The sequence below is a fragment of the Epinephelus lanceolatus genome, chromosome 13 (genome assembly GCF_041903045.1).
Source record: "Epinephelus lanceolatus isolate andai-2023 chromosome 13, ASM4190304v1, whole genome shotgun sequence".
NCBI lineage: Eukaryota > Metazoa > Chordata > Actinopteri > Perciformes > Serranidae > Epinephelus > Epinephelus lanceolatus.
The window spans coordinates 16,810,208-16,834,342 of record NC_135746.1 but is presented as its reverse complement, the minus strand read 5'-3'; the positions used below and the strand labels follow the sequence as shown (position 1 = coordinate 16,834,342).

General features: G+C 40.5%; 1 protein-coding gene across 2 annotated transcripts; it reads left to right on the top strand.

Moving 5' to 3' along the window:
* The first annotated feature begins 99 nt into the window (after nt 1-99).
* On the top strand, nt 100-23,186 carry fbxo25 (F-box protein 25). Of its 2 annotated transcripts, XM_033649425.2 has the most exons (11): nt 100-197; nt 1,058-1,222; nt 12,404-12,507; nt 14,761-14,810; nt 14,897-14,989; nt 15,090-15,183; nt 15,638-15,822; nt 16,725-16,907; nt 17,332-17,475; nt 20,031-20,057; nt 20,551-23,186. In XM_033649425.2, the coding sequence occupies exons 2-11, from the start codon at nt 1,095-1,097 to the stop codon at nt 20,638-20,640; spliced, it is 1,098 nt and encodes a 365-aa protein (XP_033505316.1). In that variant the 5' UTR covers nt 100-197; nt 1,058-1,094; the 3' UTR covers nt 20,641-23,186. The 2 variants fall into 2 exon arrangements, with proteins under 2 accessions (XP_033505316.1, XP_033505317.1); XM_033649426.2 differs by lacking the exon at nt 20,031-20,057 and having other exon boundaries at nt 20,551-20,748.
* Nucleotides 23,187-24,135: the final 949 nt, after the last annotated feature.

Here is a 24,135-nt window from a genome sequence, read left to right as displayed (position 1 = left end):
CAGCCAATCAGCGGCGCGACTCTGGGTAGCAACACGATAAATACTGCCGTTTCGTCCAATCAGAGAGCGGCAGGGGGCGGGCGCGAATTCGAGTGTCCGCACTGTATTTACTTCCGTCAATATCTCCAGCACGGCAGGCAGAGGAGACAGGAGACAGAGGCAGAGACAGACGATACAAACAAAGGAGTCGCTTAAAGGTTTGTTTAGCCTTTTTATAGAAATCCTGAACTGTGTTATATCGCAGTTTAGTTTCTTTACCTCCTTCCGGTCGTGACTAAATGCGTTGAAGCGACTGACAGCTTGTGTTATCTTTATTTTGACCGTTAAATCGCCTGCTAACGCTTTTATATTTCTAAATGCTCAAATTAAATGCGTCATATTCGTTATTATATGTGTTATTAAAGCAATTTGGCTCCGTATGCCATTCTGCATCCCTGTGTTTACCTGTAATATCGCGACAGCATGCTTAATATTAACGTTTACAAAGCTAATGGCCCTCTTGTGTATTTGGCAACTGTTGACAGACGAATTGAACATGTTAGCCGCAGACTACAGGCTGGATCAATGGCAGCAAGAAGGCCATATGATATGATTGTTTTTTGCTAATTTACCCTGAGCTACTGGACTCTTATTGGTATTAATCTTACTGTATTTATGGCACTGAAATGTATTGAAAATCTGAATTTATGTGTTTGGATTCTTCTCTTTGAAATGCCCAGACAATCATTTCAACTGGAGCAGTTTTTAAAAACAAATGTGTCCCTGCTTATTTGAACTTCTCTGATCAAATGACTGAGACAATTTAACCTCATGGGCAGAGGTTTTTATCGATTGATTATCCTCAGTAACATTAGCTCAAATGTTCAAGTTTGAATCTTGAATTTTTACGTCTTAATATCACCAATCATCAATCAGCGACCACATTTTCACTTCCCTTGAATTTAAAAATGGGAAAATGAATTTGAGCAACTTGAGTATAATATTTATAAGTATTGACAAACCTTCTCAGTCAGGTATTCACTTCCTCATCCTGCTTCCTGTCCTGTTCACCCACCAGGTGTCCTGTCTGCTCACAGTCCCCTCCCCCAGCTAACATGCCTTTCTTGGGCAAGGACTGGAGGTCGCCAGGGTGGAGCTGGAAGAAGACAGAGCACGGCTGGAAGAGGGTCATCTTCTATGGACATGAGTTGGAAGATAACAACAGAGAGCTAGACTTGAAAGAGTAAGATCATATCTTGTTCACCTTTAATAACATTGTGACACCAGTGTCAGACTTGATATGGTTAAAGAGTCAGTGCGTTATCAGGCTTAACTTGCTGCACACACAAATTTAAAATGTGTAAGATCATCAGTGCACTATTGCCAAATAACGTTAGAGGAATACTTCATCCACAAAATGATCATTTGTGTATGAGTAACCCAGTGTTACAAAGAATTCGTGAAAAAAGCTTGGTTTTTCTTGCCTGCCTCCGGTGAACGAAGAATCCAAAAACAAAAAAATATCGATGAATTGAAGTCATAGCAAACCTATATCCAAACATCTGTTTACAATCTCTTACACAACTCCAGCAGTTGAGCCAAATCCAAGTCTCACGTCCCTATTTTTAACTTAACATGAGTTACTGGACATGTCTGTGAAGATTCTAAGTCATCCTAGTCATTGTAATCCCAAGTGTTACATCGTAAGTAACTGGACTTGCTTGGGTTTCTTGAAGACGTTTCACCTCTTATCCAAGAGGCTTCTTCAACCGAACCGAACTGAACTGAACTGAAGAAGCCTCTTGGATGAGAGGTGAAACATCTTCAAGAAACTCAAGCTAGTCCAGCTGCCTACGATATAGCACTTAAGATGAGTTAGTGGAGTTTTTGCATCACGCGTAACAGTTTTGTGTGATTCAGTTAAAAGTAGAACACAGGTAAATACACTGGAAACCAAGAGATATGTCTGACTAACTATATCGTCCAGCTCTCTACTTTACAGTCGTATATATCGTGCCTTCACATTTGGCTTCATTGAATGAATGCAAGGACTACTATACTGTGAACAGAACTGACTTCTATTCAGAGCTCAGCATGAGATCAGTGAGCCCATCAGAAGCTGAGTTTGCCCAGACTCTAGCCAAGAGTAGATTAGATCTTATTAGCCCTGCAGTTCATGTTTAAAATTGAACACTAATGATTGATTGCAGCTGCCAAGGCTCACTTGGAGAGTTGACTTGGTCTTCCAACTTCCACAAAACCCTTCGAAACTGTTTCAGAAGGAGGATTTTTCTGCTTATTAAACAGAGGATAGTGGAGAGCTGACAGGAAATGAAGCGAGAGAGTCGGGTTATGATGACATGCAGCACAGGCAGTGTGTTGTGATTACATGGTCTGTGTCTTAAACCTCTAAACTATCAAGTCACCCGGACTGTTGTGTTTTAGCAGTGACTTGAAAAGGTGTTTCTTTACAATGGATGGTTGTTGTTTGCTGTTGATGTATATATGTGAGCTGCAGTTTGTGTTAATGCCTGGCTGCAAACCAAATTTCCTTTTTGGCAGAAATGCTTAATAGATCAGAGGAAAATAAAAAGGGTGGCAGAGAGTCAGTAGATAATAACAGTAGTGTATGTGCACTGATAAGGCCATAGCTACTCAGCGGCAGAAAGAAAAATCATAGCGCCAACTCTTATCAAGGCTGTAGCAGAGAGTCTTTGATGAGGTGATTTGCATCCCACAATTGCAGCCTGTTATTGCCAAAGGGGCGTCATGGCAACAGACAGAGTTGAGCATAGGGTTCGGGTTTAGACACTCAGGAGGGTAATTTACACTAGACCAACTTGTCCGTGCTAGAGAAAAGCTAGGTATTCAAAATAATTGGATTGGAAGTTCACAGCATCACAGAGGAAGATGGCTTTAAGTTGATGTGTGTAACGTGTCAGATTTTTTACCCGGTGTGGATCAGAATCTGAAGTATTGAGGTCGGGTTAATTTCTTCTGCAAACCATCCCCTCGAGGCAATACACACATTCATGTTGTTCATGAACACACATTCAAAACAAGTCATGCAACTTTGTTGTTATATATAACCTGTGTAACATAACACTTGCTCAACCTCATTACTGGAAACTAAAAATTCCCTGGTTTTGGTTAATTGTTCGTGTTTTGATTTTATGATTAATCAACTGACAAACCATGAGCGGTGTTACATTGTGCAGCCCGGAACAAAATGTTTGCATTTAACACACTCCCAAATGATATCCTACGAATTAGCGACCCATGAATGACATTCTGTCCTTGATGTACAGTTATGTAATTAACGTAAAGTTACGCAGGTTAGGTTTAGGGAAAGAAACATGGTGAGGACACCCTTTAAAATTACTCAACTGTAAAGTCCTGGGGGAAATTCTAGGTTTTTGTGACCTATCCACCACCCCAACCTACCTCCTTACAAGGCCGCTCGGGACTGCGTCCTTGTTTACTCCCGTCAGTGCACTGATCACGTGATGGCAGCCTTTCAAAATGCATGGGATATGTACAAATTTGGACTTTTCATTGGAAAACATATGAGCAGTTTCTGAGATCAGCCTCTGGCATTAGATGTAGGAGATGGTGGATGGCGTGACACCTAGGTGAGATGGCTGCTGAGCTGCAGGCCATTTTCGAGACAAACAAGTAACAAAACATTATTATTATTTTTTTTAGCAAGACATCAGTGGCATTTCCAGCCGTTATTGTGCCACCAAAACTGGTGTATTTTATTGAGACATCAGTGGCATTTCCAGCCGTGATTGTGCCACCAAAACTGGTGTATTTTATTGAGACATCAGTGGCATTTCCAGCCGTGATTGTGCCACCAAAACTGGTGTATTTTATTGAGACATCAGTGGCATTTCCAGCCGTGATTGTGCCACCAAAACTGGTGTATTTTATTGAGACATCAGTGGCATTTCCAGCTATTATTGTGCCACCAAAACTGGTGTATTTTATTGAGACATCAGTGGCATTTCCAGCCGTGATTGTGCTACCAAAACTGGTGTATTTTATTGAGACATCAGTGGCATTTCCAGCTATTATTGTGCCACCAAAACTGGTGTATTTTATTGAGACATCAGTGGCATTTCCAGCTGTGATTGTGCCACCAAAACTGGTGTATTTTACTGAGACATTGGTGGCATTTCCAGCTATGATTGTGCCACCAAAACTGGTGTATTTTACTGAGACATTGGTGGCATTTCCAGCCGTTATTGTGCCACCAAAACTGGTGTATTTTACTGAGACATCAGTGGCATTTCCAGCTGTGATTATGCCATCAAAAGTGGGTGTTCGAGCGAAAACATGACCTTTTCTTAACCATAACCAAGTGTTTTCTGTGTCTAAACATAACTACAAGTTAAGCACAACTTTGTTAAAACATAAAGAAACATGGAGTTTCAACATATTCCCAACATAACAACATACAAATGTTATGTATCTGTGGTTTGCAGAACATTCAGTGCTAACATTTAGGCTGGTATTGTTGTGATAGAGTAATTTGAACATCAATTTAGGCTTTAGTCAAGCCAAGTAAAGCCTCAGGAAACAGGATTACATCTGGTGTCTCACTTCTTCATTTACTCAATATCTAATGAACAAAATGCTCAGCTCTGTTGTTCATCATTGGAGTAAGCCTTAAGATAAAACTAAAATTTTTGGTGTATGAGGCATGTTTTCAGATGCCCTGAAATCCTTTATTGTGCTTGACCAGTGCAGAAAGTGAATACTGGACGTCTTGTTCAGTGTCCATCTCCTGGAGTTGCCCTCGAATGTTAGCAACTGGTGCAACATGTAAATCCTGTCACGGGGGTTTGTTGCTTGGAGTTGTGTGATGAATGTTAACGTACCAGTTCTCCTGACAGGAGCACACAAGAATAACCTAAAGATCAAACAATACCTGTTGCTTGCTCTTGTAATACTATCCCTCCCAAAGGCGTTCTGTGGGTTGAGAGACTTTAAAGACCACTGTTTGTTGAAAAGCAGCTGAGCTAAAAGCAAGTTATTTCAGTCTTTCTGGTCTGTGTTACATGTGCCCCCGTGGGCAGTCTGGGTTGCCTCCTGGCAGGAGAGCTCACCTCGTTATCTGCAGGAAACATGTACTGTTTTGACGCATGTCAACTGGCAGTGAGTGGGTCACATAAAGGGAGCGAAAATGAGGTGGATCCCGCTCCTATTCATCCTTTTCATTGTATTTGTTTACTCCTGCTTTATATAGTATGTGTGTCAGGGGGTTGTGCGGTGCAGTGAGGGTTACTATTTTTATCATTAGTTTGTTTATACTGCACCTGGCTCAGCATTTCTTTGTGCTGCTTGCATTTATCTGATCCTCAAAGAATATTGCTCGCTAAAAATAAATATGTATTCCATTTTCTTTGTTTCACCAGGGGTATTTGAAAATTTAAAAAAAAAAAAACTGATTTGAGTAATTGCATTCAAATGTACAGTAGACATTATTTACTGTTCGCAGACTTTATGTTCAATGAGAACATTTCGATTACCAGATACATTTTATTAGAATTCTGAATGTGTCTGATATGAAAGCTCATTACAGAACAGCAATCCAACATAATCACTGTAATCTCTGAGGTGAGACTGGCAGCAACTGTAGGGGCTTACAGTGGCGTCATAACCCATAAACAAGATGGACAAATTTTAAAGAGCAATCACAAACATTTACTCAGAGTAGAGTCACAAACTGGCTCAGTGAACGTGACAAGTAGGCGTCCACACAACTAAAATTAACTTAGATAACCAATGGAGTGTGTCAGTCAGTAATGAAAGCCATGCATGGGCGTGTGTGTCAGGTGTGCTGTGGAGGTGTTGAAGGTACAAACCAAAAGCACTGATGCCAGGTGGATTGCTGCTGAGCTTCATAAAGGTAACGGCTCTGCCATGTCAGCCAACTGCAGACAGCGGGAGGGGCATCACAGTAGTTTTTACTCTTGTTCTTACAAGTCACACCATGTCACTAACCTGTCTGACTTCATGGGAGTCAAAGGTCAAAACCTAGAATGTGAAGCGTTCAGTGAACTCCCTTCAGCCACTTCCCTGTGAAGGAGAATCACCAGAGGCTTCATGATACAATATTATTGCGATTTTAGATAGGTTGTGATGAAATAAATTGCGTTATATTGCGATTTATTACCAACTGTATATTATGTCCCCAAATGAAAACGTGTTTGTAGTCGTCAAGTTTTTAGTCTGTTCATCTCACTTCCGCCATTTTTTGTGGCACCAAAATGCATCTAGTGGACTCAAAAAGCAACTGATTATATTATTATAGTAGACTACCTAAAGTTTGATTTGTATTTGTCATATTAGGAATTTATAAAACAAAAAAACGACACTTGATACGATATATCCCCACACAAAAATATCACAATACTGTGGTGTATCGATTTTCTCCTGCACCCCTACTAGAGCCAAACTTTGATGTTGCTCAGACTCAGTCGTAACATCATGTAAGCTGGGGTGACAATCAAAAATAACAGCTCATTTTGCTTGTATAAGAACAAGAGCAATTGATATGTTGACTGCAAGGTATGAGAAGAGATGAAACAATATGAAAATATCATACCACGATTATAGTGAGCAAAAACAGCAGTTATCAGTATTATGGCGGTGTTGTTAAAATGTGCTAAAACACACTGAAATCAATTCACCAAGTTTTATTTTATGTTGGTGCATAAGCAGCCTGTCTTTGAAATACTTGCTCGAGTGTTTGTGTCACTGTAGATGAGGACAAAGGACTAGTAGCGTCACTGGGTTTGCCTGCTGCGTGCCCTATCTGCAAACAATAAGGCTGACAAATCTCCAGAGCGCTGTCACTGCCTTCTGTCGTGTTTTCATTGACACAGAAGGAACCCACGTTGCATGTTGTGCCTGTGTGTCGGAGACTGTGACTAATATTGGATGATGCTGGAAGAATTTTGATAATTAAAATTGAAGGAAAAAAATGGCAACAGGAATAGTGCCATTAGCAGCAGCGTATAATTCACAAGTTTGTGTTGAAGTATGTGTGCGACCTGCGTATGTTAGCGTAAGGAGGGGGGGTTGTCACATTTTTGTGTGAGTTGCAGTGTTCAGCAGAGTTAACATGACACACCAGTTCATGAGCACGTCTCAGATAAACAGTAAGCAGGACGCTGGTGTCCTGCTGGTGCTGATGGGGTTAAAGGTTGGAAGCTCAGCACCAGTTGGTGATGTCTCCCTCAGGCCACTGTGTCACCTCTTCTGTTGATCAACTGACTAACAGTACCTCACAGTGCAACACTGGCTTGTCAGCAGTGTTTTTCATGGAAAAAAAGGCAGAGGACACAACATCAAACAATAACTAATGACATCATCTGTTCAAATTGGCCCCCGTCCAAATGCAGCCTGAGCCAGAAAGGCCAGTGACTTCATGCAGCAAGAGTACATTTGGCACACCAACACCAGAAAGAAAGAGGAGCATTATGATGACCACTGGCCTGGCACACTGTGTCACAGAAGTACTTTAGATCAGATGTTTTATTAGCTGCAAACACTCAAATGCCACGTGGGGGCTAGAAAGTTGAGTGCCCACTAAGTATTTGACCCTCACTCACTTCACTGTCAGTCTCTATGATGGATAATTTATCTGACAGTGTCTGAGTTGCCTCATCTTTCTCTAGACAAAGCATGTCATAAATGCTCCTTGAATGCATCTATCAGTGAGTAAGCAGCAGCTAAATGTCAGCCACATACTGCATTTGTCTTCCTCTTGTTCACGTTGACTTCCTACATAACTCTCATCCTTTTAGCCCGTGTATTTCAGGATATTGTTTAAATATCCATAAATCTTTCTGACCATTCCTGCGGCTGTGTCATGTCTTTTATTGGCTCTGTGGAGGCCGGTGCTCCGCATGCAACCTGTGTTAGAAAGCCAAGCTATTGCATTCCTCACTTCTAATTCACTGTGACAGATTACTGTGCTCGCATGTGTGTGTGTGTGTGTTTGTGTGTATGCCTGTGCAATTGGATAAATGGATAGAGACGAGGGATTACCGTAGAACCCATTCACCCTGATCTGTTGATTTCACAGTCAGACAAGCAAAGCTCATGCCTTCACATATGCTGAAGGAAAAAGTAAATTGGTTTCATTTATCCAAAGGAAAGCATGTGTGTTACGTCGCCCAGATCCCCATCATTTTGGTGAAGTATATATTTCCTCCAGCTGCTCTGTTTGATCACAAACAGAGCGTAGCCCATGTATTTTTCATCACTGTCGCATGCACTCTGTGGTCTGTGTTAGTGTTGCACGGTGTACCGGTACTAAAATAGTACCGCACCGCAGTACTAGAGTATTCCAAACGGTACTATACTGCATTTGGAAAATACCGGTACTTTGAAACTGATTCAATTCATTAATTTAGTTAATTTATTTTACTCATTTATGCACACAAACGCCTTTCTTGTTCCTATTGGAGCACAGATTGCGCAAGTGGTGCGTTTGACAACGCCTGTATCAACATCCGCAGCTGGCGCACGTGAAGAAAGACAAGAGAAGGTCTGCCTCGCAAAGGGAGACAACACGAGACAACACAAACTTGGTGGAACATTTGAGTTACCAAACCATGACGTCCGTAACGAGGTACTTACCGAACCATGATTTTTTTGGTACCGTTACACCCCTACTATTTATTGTTCTAAAGGTTTGTATCCAAAAGGACTTTTCCTTAGGAAAAGTACCGAAGAGTATCAAAAAGTATCGAAATTCATATTGGTATTGGTACCGAAAAAAAGATTTTGGTATCGTGACAACACTAGTCTGTGTTATGGGCCAGAACAATCCTATTTGGTGTTTCTTGCAACCATTTTAGTAGTTGTTCTCTAAAGCAACTTAAACCTTACAATCAATATATTTTAAATTTAAACGGTATTAAACTATATGAGATCCAGAGACTCTACCAGTCATGGTGACTGTATCATGGACCCTCTGCTTAAAGCAGGAATGTCGTGCAGTTTATCCGGCTCATTGTTGTGTATTAAAGGTAGGATTTGTGGAATGGGAGAGCAGGGGTGTCTTGACTTTGAGGTGGCAGTGGGTATAGTAAGAGTGCCGAATCAATGTCTGTATAAAAGGGACACCTGGCAGGATGGGGCAGGTGGGATGTTTTATGCGACCCACCGCAGGGAGGTTTAAAAAGCAGCTAGAAGCGGTTAGCAGCTAACTCAAAGAAGAACAGCAACCGAAAATGTCCGTAAATTATGGAGACAATGTGGTGTGGGAGCTCCTTAACCCTAACTCTAACCCTAGTAGTTGGTTGGGGCCCCTGTGTCGTTAGGGATTGGAAGGCTCTATGACTTTAACTAATGTTTATCGATTTATCTCCCAAGTATGTTCTTGATTAATCTTGTCTGTAAAGTATCAAAGTATTTTTTTTTTTTTTCACCAAATTTTCACATTTGAGGAGCGGGAATGAGCAGATGTTTACCATTTCTGCTTGGAAACTTAAACCTTCAAAGAATCACTCTAATACCAAAATTAATGCCAATGAATTTGACTCAGATGAATTATAAGAGCTATCTGTCATCTGGGCAATGCTCCTCACAGGATGTGGCTGTCTACACCCTTCCCTGGACAAATGATGGTTTATAATGAGGACCACAGTGCAGTAGGGATGTCCCGATCTGATATTCGGATCAGGACATCCCTACAGTGCAGGATAAAAGGTTAATTTGAATTTGCAGAGAAAGAAGACTGAAAGCTCTTGTTTTGAAGGGTGTAAAATGAATCAGTGTAACATTGCATATTTATATTCTCAGATGGACATTGCTCAGCTCCAGTACCAGAACCACAAATAAAGACAAATAGTCTGCTTTGCTTCAACTAAATTAAATCAGACACTTCAGCACATTAACAGGAAATTATTCTCATATCAAAACATGTGAGGAAGTGGGAATCATTTTGATATCAGTCCCAATACTAAAAACATATTTTCACAGTATTATTTCCCAGTACAATCAGCTGACCCATATATTGTGCTCCCCGACTTGGTAGTGTTGCCAGTTGGGTGCTCAGCTTCAGCCAGTGGATTATTAATGCATGGAGAGTCAATAACCAGTCCAACCCTTTCATGTGTTAAAGGTCATTAGAGTATGTCAAGGTGCAGAGGAATGAATCACAGTTTCAGCTTTTCAGTTATTTTATGTAATTGATTTTATTTGCATTAAAAGAAAATATCCTATTGCAGCCGCATATCTTTTAGGCATCTTTCAGGCTTGTTTATGACTACTTCTGCATATAATTATATCACAAAAGGAACAGTAAGTGAAAGGTAGAAAGGACTACAGTCTTTGGCTTTGTAGTTGTAGCACTGAGAGAACAAAGACATACAAACTGCAAACACAGGAGTTTGTATTCAATTCAGTTCAATTCAATTTTATTTATAAAGCCCAATATCACAAATCACAATTTGCCTCAGAGGGCTTTACAGCATATGACATCCCTCTGTCCTTGGACCCTCACAGCGGATAAGGAAAAACTCCCCCAAAAAACATACATACATACATAGTTATTGTGTGTAGAAGAATAACAGGACTATTATTTCATTTTTGAGACTTTTGAGAGCAAATGTGGAAAGAAAATTAAGTCATAGGGCTGCTGTGATACTGCACCTAATTAGGACAACAAAAAGGTTTGTCTTGGGTGCATCGGTACAATAAACAAATTAGAAAGGATGGCAGAGGAGATACATGCACACCAATGTAACTGGACTATAAGCCACGAAAAGGTCCACAGGCTGAGATCAGTGCAGAAATAGTCTATTTATTTAAGTCATCTGTGCACAAAAACGGTGCTCAAAGTACAAAAAAGATGCGAGTTAAAACAGCAGCAAACGTTTCAGTCCTTGACTAACATCATCTAACACTAAGAAAAATTAAGACATTTATAATACTCACATACATACAATGATTTCCTAAACTGACAGCTTCATTTTGTATGACTGGATAAATAGAGCTGAGAATGTATCGTGCACACTTATAAAGCATTTATATTAGGGGTGCATTCATTTTCCATAAACTCGTATCCTGTTGGGGGTCGCCCCAGGTTGCCAAACTATCACAGGGCTGACACATAGAGACAAACAGCCATTCACGCTCACATTCACACCTATGACTACCACCAGTTAACCAAACCTGCGTGTCTTTGGACTGTGGGAGGAAGCCGGAGTAGTCGGAGTTAGTTCAAACTATATTTTAACTTTCAAAGCACACAAACATTTATCATCCTGGTGACCGGCACATCTGGGTGATGCTGTCAGATGTGCATTAGCATGTTGGATGTGTTTCTATTCACATACCCTACAAATGTGGACGCCTACACACCATCCTCGTCTTCCACACAACATGCTTTGTTGCTGTTGTAGCTGATTGGGACCCTGCAGGCAGGTCTTCCAGCTCTGGCATTTCATTAGCGCTCACCTTACTGTGACTTACTTGCCCACCAATGCACTTGTTGTGCTAATGTCAGCACATGCTGCGTTTCTAAACTTTTGTTCCATGTAAAGTGCATCAGTCTTCACTCAATGTATTCTCCATTCAGCTGTCTGTGCCAAACTGTGACGTTTGATACTAATACATGAACCGTTACAGCCCTAAATTATATGCAGTATAAATGGCAAGAAATGTGCACAGACCCTCCCAAACACACTCCCATGGATAATCTGTACCCAGTTTATGCTTTTATTTGGGTTTCACTTGGTGTTGCGCCAAATCAAGCCTCCCATTTCAACATATGTCAAGTCGAGGTCAGCTGCCAAAAATGTTAAGATCTGTCTTATCAGTAATAACAAGGCCACTTATCAACCAAGAACGCGGAGAACGGCTGCCAGAAATAACAAGAGATCAGATGGAGATCTCAGAATGTTTTGCCTGTTCTCTGAGAAAAGACTGTCTGAGTCACATTTGTGATTCTGTCTCTCAGACTCTGATATGTGTCTGCCATCTGCAGTGTTTCTTCCAACATAACAGACACTGTGAATCATTAAAGCCACATCTTGACCCCTCTGACTCCTGCTACATCTGTCTTAGCCTGCTTATTATTCCAATTCATCCAAAATGAAGCAGCTAGTTTTTTGATTAGATGAATTTATGGGCATTTGCTTTCTGTTTTGTTTCTTTTATGCTGGTAAGGAGGGATTATCATTCTTAACTTGCATATGTGCTGGCCCTTTGAACCCCAAAATACTGCAGCACTTAAACTGCTTTGGATCTGACATGCCATTACAACAAAGTTATACGGGACATCAATAAAAAGTCACTGACTTGCTTCAGGCCTCTTTAGAGTGGCTTGCACATTGTATTTCAGGTGGTCACGCTCGCATGCAATGCTGTTAACAAATTCCTCCTTTCTCTGTCTCAACAGGCTCTGCAGTGACAACAAAGAGAATCTGTTTGTTGGGGATGTGTGTGAGCTCGCACACACAAAGAGGAAAAAGGACCTCTACAACAATAACACCAAATCTCAGTGTGAGTTTCAGCGACACGTAATCACTATTTTGACGTTAACTAGACTTTGTGGTATGAAAATTAAAGGCCCTTTGTGCAGAAAGAGCAGAACAGAAATACTGGGAAGCACAAGTCATAAATGCAGCGAAGTGGCCACCACCTATTGGAAGCTTTGTAGCATTGAGATCATTCAGTTATCACTTGAGGTCGTCATATTGAAGCCAACTACTGCATGCCACCGCTTACTGTATAACACTGTATACAATGTAAACACTGGAAAGTCACCAATGACCAACTTAAAAGTACTGACTGTTGGTGACAGGTGACTGTTGAAGACCATATATGCTGTGTAGCAGTCAAAAGTCACTCCTGTTTGTCAACAGGACCTAAACTTAGCTCGGCTTCAAACTAGTCTGACATGTTAATTCGCGTTTGACATTTCAGGTTGTTTGCTTTGTCCATTTCTTCCTCTCAGACTAAGGCCATTTGTTTGCTGTCTCCTCTAAGTCTTCTCATCACATTTACACCATCCAGTTCATGGCACGTTTATGTTTAAAGTCCCCCTCCACTCAAAATGTGTTGTTCCTCTGTATATGTCCCCAAAAATGTCTGTCCTTGACTATACTGTCTTGTACCTGTGTAAAGTTTGTCACTAGAGAGGTGTTTTCAAATTTCCCTACTGAAGCGGCGATGAATGTGCACTCCCTTAAAGCAAGATTAGGTACGTCACTATTCCAAAAGCCAGTCGCTGTTAAGGGGAACAGATTTCAACACAACATCGGCAAAGAAACCTGAAAATTCCAGCACAGAGCGGACTTGTCAATACACACAGTGAGAGTTAGCATTAGCATAGTCAAAGTTTTGGCAGTAAACATGGAAGAGTGTGGAGTGTTTGGATGTTAACCGGCCCCTGGAGCTTCTTTCCACCATCTACAAAACCCCTTTGCAGCAGATATTATTGCATGTTTGTTTCACAACCACTGCTTGTTAAAAACTTTATTTGGACTCTCTTTTACAAGAACACCCTGATTGCAGTCCATATAAGACAAAAAACAGGACATAAGGTCCGATATCAATTCACAGAACACACATGCATTCAAGTGAGTCAGAGGGGATTTAAATTCATTAAAAGGGATTAGCTGTCTAATGTTACAAGCTTCTCCAGATTGTTCCTCTGGTGTGGTGCACGCTATTTGAGAGCCATTTTCCCAGCCTCAGTATTAACATGATGATAGTTGAGGACCAAATTGTCTTGGGGCCTAGTGCAGTGTGAATTTGATGTGTAAGATTCTCTATTGCTGTGTCAACCACTGCCAGTTACAAGCTAACAAACAACATAAACAAATGAAACATGATAACTACACTTACCATCCTGGTACATCTGCTAGTCGCCAATTTTGGTGCACAACAGACTCCTCATCTGAGTCTGACTGAGGCTCAAACATGTATGGCTGAATCTCTCTTATGTTTCCTTTAATGCTAACAGTCGCCATCTTGATGCACAGTCAGACTTATCTTCACACTCTGAAGACTTTCTGCAATTTTTTTTAACGTTTAATTTAGGAAGATCATATTAAACAAAACATTAATCATAAGTGCAGTATTTTTAACTTTAAAACATGTCTGGAGGGGGAGTTTAATATAGGCTGCATGTTGAGCAGCAAAACAAAAAGCAGCATAGTTTCTTATCTTATTTCTAATGTCACTGCTGTAGCTTGTTTTCAGGACTGATTTATACAGTAGAAGGCAGGTACAAAACAACAATGCTACCCACCTGGATGTCCTGAAGCGGAACCTCGTCATTCACATATTATTAAGACCAGTCATTATCCTATAACGTGGTTCCCAGATGTTCATTTAAAAAGTTTGACCTTGCAACCACGTCCCAAATATTCATGTTAACATCGTGAGTAGTTTTAGTGTCCTAAGATTACTGTCATCAGGTCCAGTTGTTTTCTGCAATGCATGCCAAAAGCAAATACAGAGGATCATCACAATATTATTAACGGTCTATTGCAATTTAACACCACACCCCTGCAGCATGTTCTTCATCTGGGGAGGTTATGATGTCCAGTGTTTGTTGAAACTGTTGCAGAGAGGTTAAGAGTCAACTATAAGACTCTTTTTTTTACTACACAGCTATTATTGTAGTGGATTGCATTAAATTAAACAGTTCCTCATCGTGTTGTGTGGTGTACCTGACGTATTGTATGTGCATTTACAGCAAAACACTTAAACTCTGATGACTAGTGTGCATATTTTTTTCTTGTCCAGTTGTTTTCACAGATAAATGGATCTACGTGCAGAAAGGGAGCACGAAAGAAGTGAGTTCTGCAGCTGTTACCAGAATTTTCACATTAAGTGTTTATTTGCCGTTGATTGAAACAGCACAGTGTATTTGTATTCACAGCGACACGGATACTGCACGCTTGGTGAAGCCCTCAACCGTCTAGACTTTTCCAGTGCCATTCAGGACTTGAGAAGATTCAACTATGTTGCGAAAGTGAGTGATAATGATGATTGCCCATTAAAAACTTTTGCACAAGCAGTTCTTCATCTAACAGTCTGACTCTGTCTCTCTCTCTCTCTCTCTCCCGTCATAGCTTTTCCAGCTAATAGCCCGGTCTCAGCTGACCTCTTTGAGTGGAGCTGCCCAGAAAAACTATTTCAATATACTGGAGAAGATTGTACGAAAGGGTAAGGAGACCTGAGGCGGAGATTTTGAGCAGGCAGACATTTTCTCATTTCTCATTTTCTCTGTCTGGTGTCAGAGCTTGTTGTTGCACCCTGGACTCTAATTTAGGCTCTAATTTTGGTTGTAAAAGCAGCGACTGCGGTTTAGTCACGGCAGTGTTATTTTACTAAATGCCTAAAACCACAAAACCAGTAGGACCAGTGCGCTCCGTCATTACGGGGTTGTGTTGCCCTGTGGAGCAAAGAACAGTTCTAGTTTGCCACATGTATGTAGTCAATGGGGGAATGTAACTAAGTACAGTTGTGCTGTACTTAAAGGGTAACTGTAGTTTTGTTTCACACCTGGACACCTTTAAGATGGGATTTTTTTTTTGTTGTTGTGTTGCGTTACATTTTGGCTGCTAATGTTTTCTTTTTCTCTTGTGTTTTTCATTTGTCTTTAAAATTTTGCCACTAGTTCTAGACGACCACTACAACCCGCGCCTTGTCAAGGACCTCCTGCAGGACCTGAGCTCGACACTGCACAACTTGACCATCCATGTCGGCAGGTGTGTCCTCGTGGGCAACATCAACATCTGGCTGTGTCGACTAGAGATCATTCACAAATGGCAGCAGCAGGTCAACAACCTGCAGATCCCCAAGGTAACAAGTGTGCTGGTGTTTGTGTGCGTGGGTCTGCGTGTACGTATTTAATTCCAACTTTCTTCAATATGCTCTAGGCCTCAACACGCCTCCAGGTCTAATTTGAGCCGTGTGTATGTAAATGTGACTTTTAAAAAGGGAACAAGTGCAGTAGGTTTGTGTCTATTGACCTCTGTGCTGCTGAGGAGGCGCCACTGTTCACTTGTCATGCTACTGAATATAATGAGTGAGGAACATGAAATATGGAAGGAGAAGTACTGGCAGCTTCTCTGTCCAAACGGATCATTTAACTCTTAATTGTTTATAAAATTGTAACACATCGTCCTCAAAAAAACAAGACAAGGTCCAAAACCAGTATATGACTTGACTATGTGTGTAATGCCTGAGGGGTTTTAATTTGAAACAGGAAGTGGCACCATTCACTCAGTCACGAATATTTGTTCTTACAGTCCTGCAATCCAACCAAAATTATCATGTAAACACATCTCAAAATGAGGGGTGAAAGCAGATTAAAGTTCTTGCTGGCACTACTACCCCAAGCTTCATGACTTCATATAGTTCCCCTCCAGCCTGCAGCTTCATGCCCCCCTAAACACACACATTTAATTTTGTAATACCCGAATGGTGTAGAAAGAGATCAGAAACACTTAATGTATAGCAAAAGATTGATTTAAATGGTGAAAGTGCCACTGAATAATTGTTTTAAAATTACAACTAAATTAATCGGCAACAGCTGAACAGTTTACAAGTCTCTGTCTTTGAATCTTCAGCACATTGGGCACATTAAAAAAAAGATTTTCTAAGGGCTCATTTATGCTCAGTGTCAGACATGGAGAAGGATTGAGCCTTCTATCCGTACTCTGCATTCATTTTGTCTGTATTTGCTCTTATTGTCTCCCCAGCAAATGTGCAACGGCATGTCATTCAACGACTTGCCGCTACACATGCAGAACAAGATCCTCTGCAAGTTATCTGATGCCTATGACATCATTAACCTGGGACAGGCCACGCCCACTCTGCACTGCCTCAGTGAGAACAGGGTACTGTGGAAGAAACTCTGCCACTTTCACTTCGCGGACAAACAGGTGAGAGAACAACAGATTTTGCTTAATCAGACATGGACAAGAGGAATTTGTAGCAGGCTAAATATGTGATGTTGGCAATTATTTTAAAAGGGATATTACAATGGTAGTTCATAGTCAAGCCTCCAAAGAGATAGTTGCTATGTAGTTCACCTGTTGACCACTAGAGAGCAGAATTGCCACATTTTCCTCACAATGATCTGTCTCAGCCTCTTCTTCTGTCTCTCTCTCTCGTTTACAACCACACACACACATACACACACTGTCTCACACACACCGTATAAACATCCACCCACAGGATCGGTGTTAATGAGAACTTGTCCTCAATTATATCTAATTACACTTTGTTCCACTTTTAATTACGTTCCTGTCCCCTGTGTTTTTAAATGTTTTTTTGAATTCTGTGTTTCCCCCCATCCACGTGCAGTTCTGTAGGAATCTGGTCCTATCCAAGAGTGATAACGTGGACTGGAAGCTGATGTACTTCACCTTGAAAAAACACTATCCAATGAGGGAGCAGTACGGCGACACCTTGCACTTCTGCAAACACTGTAGCATCCTCTTCTGGAAGGTAAATGAGAGAACAAACACACGCCTGCAACCACATTCATGTCATGTTCGGAAACACCATATGACTAACCAGCGCTGTTAAATGAAGGTAACAATAAGTTAAACAGATTGGTCAAGCTTTCAGTTTTATTGCCTTTCAGTGTTGTGGACTGTAGCTTAGTAGAGGCAGAGTGTGTGGACAGTAAATGTGAGACCTGCACTGTTCAAAGAGACCTGATATCTCTTAAAGTCTACGTAGATCAGACATGAGAGACTTTCAGATCAAGTATCAAGTTGTACCAAAGCACACTGTAAGAGACAAAACATTCACTATCGTTTGGTTCAGGAGAAGGTCACAGAGACCCTTTGGTCCAATTACACTGTCCGTCACACACTGATATCTGACTCTAGTATAACATGAGAAAGGTGTCTGATAGTAAGTAGTAATGAAATCCCATTTTTATTCAGTAAATATTTCTTTCTGGGGTTTATATTTATTTATGGCATTCTTGGGGGAAAAAAGTAAAAGCCCTGACATATGGTGATGCAAGGACATCTTTTTGAAGGCCAATCCAGAAGTTAGCATCGCCCTGGTTATCTCGACAAAACGCTGATGAGATTTTTTCCTTGGAGTTTGGATTCAAGCAGGAAATAAACTTTGTGGCAAAAACAAAAACTTTATGATACTTAAAGCCTGTGTCCACATTGCGTTTTTCTTTGGCAGAGAAGCTTCATCCCAGCGCTTAATAATAAACGTGCTCCCAACACTTTTAATGATGCACTAGACGTGGGTTTGTTTCTATGACAACAATATCTTGACGCTAAGCTAATGTAACACTACATCAACGTAGGGTTACAAGGTTGATCTGCTCCTACAAATTGTTTTTTCTGTCTTTCTTGTGATAGTTTCCAACTGACATATCTCACAGCTTGGGATAGACAGTAGCTAAAGGAGCGACACTAATGTCTTTCCGAAAACTGCTTAAAGCAGTCGCACAAAAATGCCAAAGCACACTGAAAAAAGACACTGGGCGCGGCGCCTTTACTCTAGGCCATTTACACTCTCTACTGGTTGGGAGTAGGGCTGCAATGATTAGTCAACTAATCGATGACTAATCGACTATTAAAAAAATCAGTGACTATTTTAGTAGTTGACTAATCGGATCCAGTCATTTTTCATAGAAAAGTACTATAAAAGTACCTCAAAATACTCTTACTGCAGCTTCTTATGTTCAGATATTGGCAGCTTTACACACTCTCCCGTGACTTTGAACTAAAACCCTTTGGCGTGAGTATGAAACAAGACATTAGATGACACAATTTTAGGGTTTGGGAGAGACAGACCGACATTTTTCAACATTTTAACACATTTTTTGATAAAATGATTAGTCGACTAATCGAAGAAATAATCAACAGATTAGTCGACAATGAAAATAGTTGCAGCCCTAATTAGAGGTAAATAGCTTACGTTAGGCTATAAATGAACTGCAGCATGGGCGCGTGACTTCAATGTCACCACCACATCAAGGCTGTAAGGTCATCATCAAGGTGTGCTCGACGACCTCTGTGGTCTCATTTTGCCATTTGTTATAAACCACCTTTATTGGGACACGTAAGATCATCAGAATTCACGAGAGGGGGGGTGTCGGTAGCGTAGTGGATAGTGCCGGCGCCCCATGTACAGAGGCATCGCCTCGCTGCAGCCGCCGCGGGTTCAAATCCGGCTCGCGGTCCTTTGCTGCATGTCAGTCCCCACTCTCTCTCTGTCTCCCCATTTCACTCTCTGTCCTGTCAATAAAGGCAAAAAGCCCATAAAAATAATCTTTAAAAAAAAAAAAAAAAAAGATTTCACGAGAGGGGTAATTATTGACGTATTATGTCATAGAACAAAATGTGGAAATAGGTTAAGCTTGTGTTACCACAGACCTTATTTCAGGCGTTTAACCAAAAACCCATTGACTTAAAGACGAGGGAACCAGAAGTGTAAAAATGCTAACTCATTTCCAGGTTACAGGACTCATGCACCCATGTGTTGCATTTCTACTTTGACTAATTAGATAATTTACTGTTAAAACTTGAGGTCAGTGTAGAAAATTGCTTCACTCTCAGAACAACGTTCTGCTTATTCAACAGGAACACATGAGTAACACGTACACGCACACATCATCACTTATATTAATGGTAATCCTTGTTGTCCACCGGTGTAATTGATTATGTAAACTCGTGCTCCTATGTGTGTACGTAGGAGTCAGAGGTCACGTTGGGTGCAAACAAATGACTTCTTTGTGCTCAGCGACACATGATGTCTGACCTTAAACCATGCGTCAGACAAAAGTTGAGTCAGTGACTTTCCAGGGAATTTTTTATCGACACAAACTAACAGTGTTTGGATGAAAAGTGCAACTTCTTCTAGTATCTGCTCACCCCTCTTGATTATTTCCTACCCACAGCCTTGTTATCTTCCATGACCGGGTCCTTGTACTTTTTAACCTGCCTCCTCTTTGCGTCCCTCTCCTTGCTTGTCTCCTTTCCTTCCCGCCTCCTCTCCTTGGTACCCCTTCTCCCTGATTCCTTAAGGATCGTCACCTGGCTTTGTTACTCAAGGTACTTCCCGTCCCTGTGCGCCTTTCTTGTTCTTCGTCAGTTGCTAGTTTGTCTCGTGTTTTCCTGGTGACCTGATTTATAACATATCTTTTTTTGTCATGTGTGAAGCGTGTGTTTTGTGCTGTCCTCTGTTTAACTTGATGTCATCATGTTTTGCTCAAGGCGTGTTTAGTAAACAGTGCCGCTCTTTCCGCTGACTTTTTCATGGCCTCTGGTCACATTCCTAAAGTTCATATATTCCTCTGAATGTTGAGTTCATGTGTCTGAAAGAAAACTGTCATTTAGTTTAGCATACATGTGTCTCTCTGTGTATACTAATGTACAGGGTCAGGTAGCACCAGTTAGTTGTAAATCCATCACTAAAGCTGTGTTGAAGTCCTTCCATGTTCTTAGTAACTACTGGTTGCTGTGTCTGAACTGTAAGCACAGCTACTCCGTTAGCTTCCTAGTCTCCATTTTCTCTCTAACCATATGGTTGTTGACTGTGTTCCAGGACTGTGGCCATCCATGCACAGCCACCGATCCAGACAGCTGCCTCATGCCCATTTCTCCGCAGCACTTTATCGACCTCTTCAAGTTCTGAACCCTCCACGCTGTTCTTCAAGAGAAGCATCCGTTTACTCTCACTCCCGAACCGAGAGTGTGTACGAGACCTTGATGTCGTTACAAATACAAAGGGCTTCAACTGAAAGAGATGACTTTTTTTATGTCTCCATTCTTACGCACAAGTGTTTCCATAAGGCATAGGAAAGATTAAAGGTATAGTATGCAGGATTGTTGTTTACTGTTTGTGAACACAGTGGAAGTAAAAGCCAACCACAGATTTGCCCTTGTTTGATGCTTTGCCTCGCTGTATTGGCGTCTTTTTCTGATCTGTGTCTCTTTGATACCTGCTGCTTATGGTCTTCTACCTGGTGGCTACCTTTTTATGAAGCCCAGACCTTACCTGAGTGCTGTGGGGTTACACCGCCATAATCACCAAGCACAGGAAATAAGAAGAAATAAGGAAATACAGGCAGAGGGCAGAGTCTGCAGATAAATACACTGACTGTGGGTCATAAGTGATGATTGAGAGAAATGATTTCTGTATAAGTCTATACATTGTTTTAAATGAAAATCCTGCATAGTATACCATCAAATGCCTATGTTTGGAGTTTAAAGCATTATTTAACCCTTTAATGATCATTTTTTTGTCAATTACTCGCCCATGTTACATCGAATTTGGAAAGAAAACTGTTTTTCTTGCATGCCTTCACAGTAGCACAGATTTATCGATACATATCAATTCTGAATACATTTCAATACTCATTCTCCACAGTATTAATACACCTTTTAGTATAACCTTTTTCCCCATGGTATTGAAAATGGCACCAAATATTGATGATTTTCAAGGTATTGTATTGAAGTTAGAAACTACAGTATTGTGACAATACTTCACACTGAACGAAGAACCAAAAAAAGAGGACGTTCTAGATGTATTTAAGTCATAGGGGTCCGTATTTAAAACAGCAAAACTATATCAAAACATCTGTTTACTAACTTTCACACAACTCGCGCATTATAATCCAGTCCTTACTTTTCCAATTGTATGTTCAGTTCTTCCCAAACACATGTATTTTTGCCAAAACTCCTTATGTCTCGTTTTCACTTGCGTATGTCTACAGAGACAAGGCATCCAGAAGCCCATTCATTCCTATGGGAATCTTTGTGATAGCTGATGTGCCTACGAAACTCCTCCCCTTGGTAGTATTTCAGTCTGGAAATTGCCTTAGATACCTTAAAAAAAGATGGAATTTTGCGTTGGATTTCGGAGAGACCGTACAACGGTGTGCTAGTTTAGCTAACAGGCTGCTAACTGGCTAATGGACTATTTCCTTCAATTGAGTTGCCTGATGTTGGTTGTCCAGTGAGTTTGTTTGATTGAAAAGAAGTTGTTTATCTAGTTTTAACACATTGTGAATCTGAGTAATGTTTTTCTGCTAAAATATGGTTATACATTATATACAGTCAGATTGTCATTATGACTCGTTCAGCCTTTCATTCGTCTTTTTAATTAAATATTTCACAAAACATGCTGCATACCTGGCAGGTCCTGTTTTTATCTCAGCGATGTTCCAAGCAAATATTCTAAACGACTGGATGGCGAAAAACTGACAAAATTAGCCTCTCCCCCACGGCTACAGGTAGTTTCTGTCAGGTTTCTATCCATTCGTAAAGAAATGCACTTCCTTGCGTTGGACACTTGAGGCAGATATGGATGTGTTTGGGCAAACTGATAGGACTGAGACTTGGATTATACTGCACATTGCACGTTGATATAGTGTTGTTAAATGCTGTCCCCCTTTAACCTCAATTAATTAAGAATGTTTGCCTTTTTTGGATTCTTGGTTCACTGGAGGCATGAAAGAAAAACAAAGATTTCGTCACATTGTCACAGGGTGAGTTATTGATACACAAGTGATCATTTTGGGGGTGAAGTATTCCGTTAAGAATGTCATGTGATGGGTAAATTATAAAGAACTTTTATGTTTTTCTCCTGCTGCACAAACGTTTGTCTTCTTGACAAAATATTCCTGACAGAGGAAAGACGAAAATAATATGTAAATGTTATATGAATATGTGAAAGGATTTATATGTAGAAGGAGTTGTAGCATGTTTATAGTAGGTAAGTGGTGATAGGTAATGTTTAAGAGGTGCAACACGTGCAGTGTGGCAGAATATGATGACTTGTCGTGTTAACTGTTTATTTAATGGGGTTAAACTCTTGTCTGCTTTTTGCTTTGTTCCGTTTCGGTGGTATTTTTCTGCAATAACTGAATGCATGTCATGTTTGACTCTCTGTTTACATACTGTATGTTGTCCTATGTGAATTCTTGCTGTGCTGTGTACATTGGAGGCGTCAAAACTAAGAGAAAATAATGTAAAGCTCCGTTAGCCGTACAAGTTTTTACAATCTGCTTTTGTCAGACAGGAAATGTTAAACGTTATTTAAAGGAGAAAAAAAAGTTTTGTATCCTTCCTCTCGACTTTTGTAATATTCCTGTGCCGTCCCAGTACTCCTGATGATACTACCATGACTTTTATGGGACAGGAACTAGCTCTAAAGAATTAAATATTTCTAAAAACCTGTTTCTGTTCTTCATTTGAACTCAGAAATATTTGTATTTTGTTAACTGTTATCATATTTTACCAGATTTGGCACCAACGTCCCTTAGTGGTCAAAGGTCAAAGCCACTGTGACCTCACAAAACATGTTTTTGGCCATAACTCAAAAATTAGTTCACCGATTATGACAAAATTTCACACACATGTCTAATGGTTGTTGTTCTTCCAGTACACTTTTTTTCTGGCTGTTATTTAACACCATAAGTCAGGAACAGAAGGGGAGACATTTGGTCAGATGCTGAATTGGTGACACTGATCTTGGGGTGTCAGTTTTAATTATTTATTTTTATTCTTTGCAGCAACATCCATATTCGAAGCATCGTCTACAGTCATGGCTACATATGAGTCTGGACAGACATGGATGTAATCTGTAACTTGACTGGTTAGCAGAGGCATACAACCGCAAGACTGTAATTTTAGTTTAGACTTGACCTAATTGTAGTTTCCACACTTGGATTAACGTCTTCTCTTTGAAATGGCAAGGAAAAATAGTTTGTCAGTCATCACAGGAGCAGAGTTTCATGATTAATATTCCTCCTATCATGCCCCAGTCTCAGTTTTTCTAGAGGCAGTTTAATGGGAAGCAACAAGAAATGGAGACTAACTACAGTATGCAAATTTAAGGGTTTGGAAATTGAGGCAAAGTGTTATTTTACAGAACAATTTCTATGGTTTCCCATTTTTTAAATGACTTTACAGTATGTTTATAGGCCTAGATTTGGGGGGATGGGGGTTGGGGGATGTCCCCTTCAATATAAACGTAGCAGAGGACTTTGACCATTTTGACCATATTTAAGACATTTATGCCATAAACAATAATAGGCACTGATGCATTCAACTTTACCCGAATGCAGGAAATTAAGTAATTGATTCTCAAAATTTATTGGGGTAGGACCCCCAACCCCCCATTTAG

Bases quoted from the DNA above. Each gene is read 5' to 3' on its own strand.
- fbxo25 (XM_033649425.2), top strand. From the start codon at position 1,095: ATGCCTTTCTTGGGCAAGGACTGGAGGTCGCCAGGGTGGAGCTGGAAG. The intron at 12,508-14,760 runs GTGAGTTTCAGC...TTTCTTGTCCAG, and splicing joins CAATAACACCAAATCTCAGT to TTGTTTTCACAGATAAATGG. The intron at 14,811-14,896 runs GTGAGTTCTGCA...TTGTATTCACAG, and splicing joins AGAAAGGGAGCACGAAAGAA to CGACACGGATACTGCACGCT.